This window comes from Pelophylax lessonae (assembly GCF_965119305.1).
Source record: "Pelophylax lessonae genome assembly, chromosome: 1".
Lineage (NCBI taxonomy): Eukaryota > Metazoa > Chordata > Amphibia > Anura > Ranidae > Pelophylax > Pelophylax lessonae.
In genome coordinates this window covers 673,680,455-673,689,918 of record NC_138768.1, presented here as the reverse complement: position 1 = coordinate 673,689,918, position 9,464 = coordinate 673,680,455, and the positions used below count along the sequence as shown (strand labels likewise).

General features: G+C 44.4%; 1 protein-coding gene across 1 annotated transcript in view; it reads left to right on the top strand.

The window, feature by feature from the left end:
- Window positions 1–4,840: 4,840 nt before the first annotated feature.
- The window catches only part of SFRP2 (secreted frizzled related protein 2), a gene marked incomplete at its 5' end in the record, with an annotated part of 13,559 nt that continues 8,935 nt past the window's right edge, over window positions 4,841–9,464 (top strand). Inside the window, one exon of the mRNA XM_082269665.1 lies at window positions 4,841–5,333. Within this exon, the coding sequence (XP_082125791.1) occupies window positions 4,841–5,333 (493 nt within the window). The remainder of the gene's footprint in view (window positions 5,334–9,464) is intronic.

Sequence of the window (9,464 nt, the reverse complement as noted above, 5' to 3'; positions counted from 1 at the left end):
CGCTGGGCGCTCACGTGACCCTCTGGAGCTCTACTTTCCCTCTCCGAATACTGCAGAAGGAGGGGCTGAGATCAAGGATTTTACTAGGGCTTATTTTTGGGGTAGGGCTTATATTGCAGCCATCCCTGAAAATCATGCTAGGTCTTATTTTCGGGGTAGGGCTTATTTTCAGGGAAACAGGGTATTTATTTTGATGGGGAATCCATGTGTCACATGCAACTCCTTATAATTATTATGCACTATCACATAAAAGAGAAATAAGAATCATAGGAGCTTCTCCTTTAGATCCACAACTATGTAGTGCAAGAGCTTTCCTAATTGAATAGTTGAGGTAGGTCCTCATATTAAAGGAGAAGTACAGCCAAAGCTCATTTGGCATCACAGGAGTGCAGTTCATTCTGTACTCCTGTGATCCGTTTTCAGCAGACAGCCTGCTGACGTCACCAGGCTCGGTAAGGATCATGACCATATGATTGGGATCCACCCACACACCTGGACAGGCACCCGGCTCAGCTTTTCAGCAAGCCTCTGAGAGCCTGAGCCAGCTGCTCCCACCCCTTCACAGCCCAGCGCTCCGGTGAGCACAGGGGGACAGAACAGACAGCGGTGACTGACAGTCACCAGCTCTTTGCTCACGAAGCCCTGTGAACCTCGAGCGATCGGCAGTGTTTGATTTTTCTATTCTCAGTATTAGAGCCATAGGGGGACCGATGCTGCATCCACCTAGGCAAGTATGAATCTGAAAAAAACCCAAACCCTGTACTTCTCTTTTAAAGTATCAAGCTAAACCAGAAGGTGGTTTTCTCTCACCCTGCTTGGGTCAGGGTAAATGTTTGGTAGGTCCTCATATTACATGGTATTGGAGGATAAGGTTGATTGAACAGTCAGACTGTAACGTGCATAGTGAACATTATCGTGGCCATACCTGTGCAATCTGGGGAAGACTGGGCCAGGGGGCAGTGGGGAATGCTCTGATGCCCCATAAAATGGCTGCACCGATTCTGCCACAGACATGCCTAAAAGATTCCTGGTGAAGAGAAGTAAAAAGTCTCCACTGCTGACCAAATGAGTGCGGGATGAAGACAAGGACAGAACGCAGACCCCCCACCCCCCAGCATGGATGATGTAAACTGTGTCTGAGCAGAGACTGGTTCTATGCCCCACTGGAGACCCTTCTGCCCCAGCCAGCCCCAACTGAGCTGTCTCAGCTCCCCCTAACCTAACCCCCCCTCTCAGCCCATAAATGGAGAGTATCTGGAGCGTGGCTTCAGCTTGGAATGGGGGTCAGGAGGAGGATTGGGTGAGTGGACAGTGGAGTGATAAAAAGGGAGAGGGGTTGGTCCAGTCGCTGTACCATGGGTCTCTGGTTTGTACTTACCCCCTGGGCCGAAAGTTGCCAGTCAGCCCCTGTGGATCTCCCATCCACTCCACAGCCCAGCATTCCAGTGAACATTGGGCAAGGGGCAGAGCAGACAGTGGTGATTGACAGTCACCAGCTCTCTGCTCACGGAGCCATGAGAACCAAGCGATCGGCAGTGCTTGATTGCTCAGTTCTCAGTGTTAAAGCCGATTGGGGACCGATGCTGCATTCACCTAGGCAAGTATGAATCTGAAAAAAAACAAACCCCATACTTCTCTTTTATATATCAAGCTAAACCAGAAGGTGGTTTTCTCTTACCCTGCTAGGGTCAGGGTAAATGTTTGGTAGGTCCTCATATTACATGGTATTGTACAGTCAGACTGTAACGTGCATAGTGAACATTATCGTGGCCATACCTGTGCAATCTGATTGCACGGTTCTTCTCAGAAATACGATCAAATCTATGCAGTATCAAAAAGACATAAGTAGACCATAAATTATGCAAAATGATTGAACTATCTCTTAGATCTCCCATTACCTATGTAGTGCAAGGGCCTGCCTGATTTCATACAAACGGCATGGTATTTGTAAGTTTGTCCTTGTATTACATTATTACGTATTTTTTAAGTCTAAGGCAGCCCTCAGATTTTTTTTTTTTCAAGCAGAAAGGTGAATGAAGAAAAAAATGATTTGATTTCCCCACGTTTAAGGTGGATTGGGAATCCTCCTGCTGTGCCTTTGTATTCTGACAGTGGGGAGGCTTCCCTGACATCAGAATACACGGATCAGCGTTGCTGGCTATGGATGGTCTGTGGCGCTAACTGAGCGGAAGTCATTCTACCAACCACCTTGCCCATAGATGGATTGGAATTCGCTGAACTGGATGAATTTCAATCCATGTATGGGTGGCTTAGAGGGGGCCATACATGCTTCGATAAATGATCAGTTATCTTTTCCAATTGATCTCTTGCAATATAATTTTTCAATCTATTGAGAGTTGACAAAGCATTTAATCGATAAGCCACACACAGGTAAGTGGATTTTGATCAATAGTTAAGATATGTTTCTGATTCTTTCTCTATTTCCACCATACAATCTCAAAATCTCATCACTCGAACTACGATCATATTCATGAACAAAGTATCTCAGTGATGCCAGCTGATCCAAAATGATTGATAATATTCCACCCCGGCCAATCAACTTTCATCAAACTAGATCAAAACTGAGCCTAAAACGATGGGAAGGAAAATTAAAGCTATTTGATTGTTTGTGGATTCGATTGTTTTGATTGAGTCGCACCTGTTTATAATCCCATCACTGTTTCTCATAATCTGATTGCTCGAAAATATGATCATATTAATGAGCAAAGGGGTGGATTTACTAAAACTTGAGAGTGCAGTTCTGCATGGACGCCAATCAGCTTTGTCAAAGCTTAAAGTGATTGTAAACGATCCCCTTGTAAAACAACCCATTCAGTTGGAAATAGAAATGAAAGACAAAACATTTGTGTATTGATATAAAAAAAATACATTATAAATACCTTTTTTCCCCTTTTTAATAGATTATAATTTATTGCTGGGGGGTGGGGAGGAGATGCAGCAGCACACTGAGCTTCCCAGTGAATGGCTGTGCAGCGGGGGGGGGGGTTTAGGACAAGTCTGATCATTGGAGGAGAGCAGGCATAGCTAGAGAACTGACCATGGAGTTCTCCTGCTTAGTGTGGTCAGTTTTTAATAGGAAAGCAAGGGGACTGGCAGGAACACCAGGGATTTCACACAAAGGAAGCAATACAAAGAGAACAGGATACTTTCTCATACAAGTACATGCAGCAGGCAAATATCGCAGGAATATGAGATGTTGGGGTAATAAATGCTCTGAAGAAGCTAATTGGCTACCATGCAGAGCTGCACCAGATTTTGCACTCTCCCGTTTTAGTAAAGCTCCAAAGTATCTCAGTGATGCCAATTGATCCAAGATGATTGATAATATTCCGCCCTGACCGACTTTGATCAAATGTGATCAAATACAAAAAGGAGGCGCAGCATGTTAAAAATGGCACCACATTCCACAAAAGAAGACGTGCGGCACAGTGGTGTAGTGGTTAGCACTTTCACCTAGCAGCAAGAGGGTCGCTGGTTTGAATCCCAACCACGACACTACCTGCCTGGAGTTTGCATGTTCTCCCTGTGCCGGTGTGGGTTTCCTCCCACACTCCAAAGACATGCTGGTAGGTTAATTGGATCCTGTATAAAAATTGGCCCTACTGTGTATGAATGTGAGTTAGGGACCTTAGATTGTAAGCTCCTTGAGGGCAGGGACTGATGTGAATGTGCAATGTAGATGTAAAGTGCTGAGTAAATTAACAGCGCTATATAAGTACCTGAAATAAAATAAAATAAATTTACCAGGGAAAAACAGAAATAACGGGCAGAGCTGGTTCACACCCGAAAAAAACGCACTCCAGATCCATTCTGGATGCATTTCTGCATGTAGTTTTTTAATGCATTTTTGACGTGTAGTGGTGCATTTTCTATGTGTTTCTGGATGCATACCAGGTTTTTTTTCTTCACTTTTCCTGTATTTTTTTTTTTTTATATACTTTATGGGGTCCGGTACATTTTTGATGTGTTTAAGTGCATTCCGGTGCGTTTTTATGTGTTTTACTGCGGTCCAGTACAGGAAAAACGCAGCATTTTTTTTTTCTGGAACTGGAACGCCCTTAAAACTGACCGCACTGGTGTAAAATATGCCATTGGAAACCATATAACCTATTTGCCATGCATTTTTGATGCAGAAAAAAATGCACTAGTCTGATTTTGGTATAAAAAAGGGTTTGCAATTTTAATTACAAGGTCAAATCTGATAAAACCTGAGCCTAAAACAATTAAAAGTTATAGCTATTTGTTAGTGGATTCAATTGTTTTGATCAAGTTGTACATCCATTGGATAAAAAATAATTGAAGCCTGTGTGATCACCATAAAGGCAATACAATCTGATTGTATAGTGTATGGCAAGCTTTACTATGTCATCCAACAATGTTGAGGAAAACCTATCGATTAATCAGCATTGTTGTGATGTGGATGGAGGATGTGATCAGAGGAAAGTATTGGATGTTGATGTTTCATCCTGGACTGATGAAGAATACAATTGTTTGGTGTATGAGCACCACTAATAAATGAAGATTGGGGGTTTGTGTGTAGAATGAGGAGCTCACACAATGCAGTGCTCAGCCCTTTGTCAGCCTTGTTCTATGGCAATGGAAGATTTCTTCTCCCTAAGGAGCAGGCAGGCAGGCAGTGACCAATCCTTCCCCGATGATTGTCAGCAGGCTCCGCCCACTGGCTGTATTAGCATAAAAGATGTAGAAAAGTGGAGTGTATCGGAGCTGTGCGCAGAGTGTCCCCTGGATGCCGGCTGCTGCTGCTGCTGGGAGTGTGCATGTAGTCCGAGCCTGGTACCTCTTATTGTTTCCTCCAACCATGTGCCTCCGAGCCTCCTCCATCCTCCTCCTCTTCGTTCTGGTTTCCGACTCGGTCAGGGGATTGTTCCCCTTTGGGCAGCCCGAGTTCTCTTACAAGAGGAGTAACTGCAAACCCATCCCTGCCACCTTACTGCTGTGCCATGACATTGAGTACCCTAACATGAGGCTGCCCAACCTGCTGGGACATGAGACCATGAAAGAGGTGCTGCAACAAGCCTCCTCCTGGATCCCTCTGATACAGAAGCAGTGCCATAGGGACACCAAGAAGTTCCTGTGCTCCCTCTTCGCCCCCGTCTGTATCGATGACCTGGATGAGACCATCAAACCGTGCCGATCCTTGTGTGAGCAGGTGAAGGACAGCTGTGCCCCCGTTATGTCTGCCTTCGGCTTCCCATGGCCAGATATGCTGGACTGCAGCCGCTTCCCCCAGGACAATGACCTATGCATCCCACCAGCCAGCACTGAGCATCTAGTGCCGGCCACCAGAGAAGGTAATGTCACCCAGGGAAGGGAATGTCATACAGGGAAGGGAATGTCATCCAGGGAAGGGACTATAACCCATGAGAGGGACTATCATCTAGGGAAGGGAATGTCACCCAGGGAAGGGAATTACACCAGGGAAGGGACTGTCACCCAGGGAAGGGACTGTCCTCCAGGGAAGGGAATGTCACCCAGGGAAGGGACTATCATCCAGGGAAGGTACTGTCATCCAGGGAAGGGACTATCCTCCAGGGAAGGTACTGTCATCCAGGGAAGGGACTGTCATCCAGGGAAGGGAATGTCATCCAGGGAAGGGACTATAACCCATGAGAGGGACTATCATCTAGGGAAGGGACTATCACCTAGGGAAGGGACTGTCATCCAGGGAAGGGACTGTCACCCATGAGAAGGACTATCATCTAGGGAAGGGACTATAACCCATGAGAAGGACTATCATCTAGGGAAGGGACTATCACCTAGGGAAGGGACTGTTACCCAGGGAAGGGACTGTCACCCAGGGAAGGGACTATCATCCATGAGAGGGACTATCATCCAGGGAAGGGAATGTCATCCAGGGAAGGGACTATCATCCAGGGAAGGGAATGTCACCCAGGGAAGGGACTATCATCCAGGGAAGGGAATGTCACCCAGGGAAGGGACTGTCTCCCAGGGAAGGGACTATCACCCAGGGAAGGTAATGTCATCCAGGGAAGGGACTGTCCCCCAGAGAAGGTAATGTTACCCAGTGAAGGGAATGTCATCCAGGGAAGAGACTGTCACCCAGAGAATGGTCTATCATCCAGGGAAGGGAATGTCACCCAGGTAAGGGACTATCACCCAGGGAAGGTAATGTCACCCAAGGAAGGGACTATCACCAAGGGAAGGGAATGTCACCCAGGGAAGGGAATGTCAATCGAGGAAGGGACTGCCACCCAGGGAGGTTCCTGGAGTTATCCCGAGATGTTTGTATTATTTAGCTTTTCTAAACGCCTTTTATTAGAACTTCTACCTAAATCATCCTAATAATTTATCACCAAAAGATAAGAATGCTGCATAATAGTTACATTTCTCACAATGGACTTGTATTGCTTAGACCAGGATTTCTACCCATTTTTAGTGCAGGGATCCTTAAATTGTTTTCAGATCTGGGGGTACCCCCTGCTAATTCATTAGGGATCAATGGGACAATGGGAAAGAATGGCCCTTACATTGGTGTTCAGTGGGAAGAACTACCCTAATTAGTTTGGTGGTCAGTGGAAAAATGCCCCTTACATTGAAGGACAGTGGGAGAATGTCCCTTTTACATTGGTAGTCATTGGGAAGAATGTCTCCTTTACATTGGTGGTCAGTGGGAAGAATGTCACCCTTTAGATTGATGGTCAGTGGTAATAATGTCACCCTTACATTGGTAGTCATTGGGAAAAATGTCTCCTTTACATTGGTGGTCAGTGGGAAGAATGTCACCCTTTAGATTGATGGTCATTGGTAATAATGTAACCCTTATATTGGTGGTCATTGGGAAGGATGTCCCCTTTACATTGCTAGTCAGTGGGAAGAATGTCACACTTTAAATTAGTGGTCAGTGGTAATAATGTCACCCTTACATTGGTGGTCATTGGGAAGAACATCACCCTTACTTTATTGGTCAGCGGGGAGAATGTCACCCTTACATTGGTGGTCAGTGAGACCAATGTCACCCTTATATTGGTAGTCAGTGGAGCAAATGTCACCCTCACATTGGTGGTCAGTGAGAGGAATATCACCCTTATATTGGTAGTCAGTGGAGCAAATGTAACCCTTACATTGGTGGTCAGTGGAAAGAATGTCATCCTTTACATTGGTAGTCAGTGGGAAAAATGCCCCCTTACATTGGTGGTCAGTGGGAAAAATGTCATCCTTTACATTGTTGGTCAGTGGGAAGAATGCTTTCCTTAAATTGGAGGGGTCAGTTGTAAGACTGTCACACTTATATTGGTGGTCAGTGGGAAGAATGCCCCCCTTACATTGGTGGTCAGTGGGAATAATGCCACTCTTTATATTGGTGATCAGTGGGAAGAATACACTCTTACGTTGGTGGTCATTGGGAACAATAGCCTTGCTTACAATGTGTGGGATTATTGGGAGGAATGTCAAGCTTAGATTGGTGGTCTAGAGGGAAAAATACCCCCTTACATTGGTGGTCAGTGGGAAGAATGCTTTCCTTACGTTGGTGGTCAGAGGGAAGAAAGCCTTCCTTACATTGGCGGTCAGTGGAAAGATTGCCTTCTTTACAACAGTGGTCAGTGGGAATAAGTGCCCTCCTACATTGGAGGTCAGTAGAAGGAATGTCCATCTTACATTGGTGGTCATTGCGAAGAATACCCCCTTACCTTGGTTGTCAGTGAAAAGAATGTCCCTTACATTGGTGGTAAATGGGAAGAAGCCCCCCTTACATTAGTAATTGGCTGGAAGGCTACCCCCTTACAGAAAGCTAAAAAAATGTTATATGTCATGCAGATTGGCCCCTAAAACTATGCAAGCACTATCAAATGGGTGGTAAATCAGCCACATATCAAAGAACCCTTAGGAACTTTGGAGGAACCCTGGTGGAGAGAGGCTAACAGTACTCTGATTAGATCAGCATTTAAGCCTCCCTGGAGATTTTTAAAATGTTGGCAGCTATGTAATTAAGCATTGTTGCAGGACTGATAGCTATGTAGTATATGTAGCAGCTTACAGGGAGTGGGGTGGGAATCATTCATATATGTTAATAGGGGCATGTGCTAGGCTGGTCATACACTGTACAACCTAATTGTACAATCCCTGTACAGTTTACTTTCAAGTTTCCAAAACTATGTAATATGAGGACAAACCTAATCAATCTTTTTAATTAGTATCAAATCAGGCAGGCTCTTGCAAAACATAGTTGATGGTAGATCTAATAGTGATTGTACGATTACATTGTATAGTGTATGGTCAGCCTAAGGGCTCATGCAGACGGCTGCCTTGGGCATTCTAACACACTACTAAAATGCATGTGTTTGAATGCAAAACATCAAGCTTGAAAATTCTGTATAATAATTGTGTCTATAGGCAAAGGTTAACGGATCACAATCCTGTGTTGTAGCTAAGAATAATCAGTTCGATTTTGGCTTATACTATTGCATTCTTATGCTAATTCTTGGTCAAAACTCAATAAGAGCATGCATCATCCAAAAAGACCAACAAAACTCAGATAAAACTCTATAGAAAGCACTGCAAGGACACCAATGCTTGTAAAAACAACGCACAATAAAAAAAAAAAAAAAAAAAATATATATATATATATATATATATATAGCCTAGATCATTATATAGAGAGAAAAGCAGAGCACATCGTTCTGGACATGCCTGCGTTCACTGAAGCAGCCCTGTAACCCCCATTAGCACTATAAAACCTCTACATAAAGATGTCCCCCATCTGGTTACTATAAAATCTGGACCTGACTACATTCTGCTGTCCTCCTTTCCAAATTAACAAGGCTACATGCAATCTTTTGCTGCGAGTTAAGTATGCTTTTAAATAGTCCTACCTCTTATTTACTGCACAGCCTGGACAAGATGCAAGACAAACTTTACTGGCATGGAGCAGCATGTGCCTCTGCAATGACCTTAATGGGTGCAATTTTAATTTAGTTCATATGCAGCCAATAAACATTGAAGACAAACCAGCGGATGGTTAAAACCATCAGTGTCTGCTGTTCTCAAAGTATATCTAGAGCCCAAACTTTAGGGGTTTTTTTTAATCCTACAAAGCAAATATTTAGTTTTTTTTGCCATTTGTCTACCAATGTGGAATTTTTCCATCAACTCATGTCCTATAGACCCAACAGGACAGAGCAAATCCCCTCTCAGACAGCGAACACTGGAACGAGTGACCCCCATTGGACAATTTTCCCTCTTTTACTGACAACTTTATTTATACTTTTATAGCACCATCAATATATGCAGCACATTCATATACTAGGGCCAATTTAGACAGGAGCCAATTAACCTACCAGCATGCCTATGGAGTGTGGGAGGAAAACCATGGAGGAACAGGGAGAACATACAAAATCCAGGCTGGTAGTGCCATGGTTTGGGATTTGAACCAACAACCCTAGTGCTGCTAGGTGGAAGTGCTA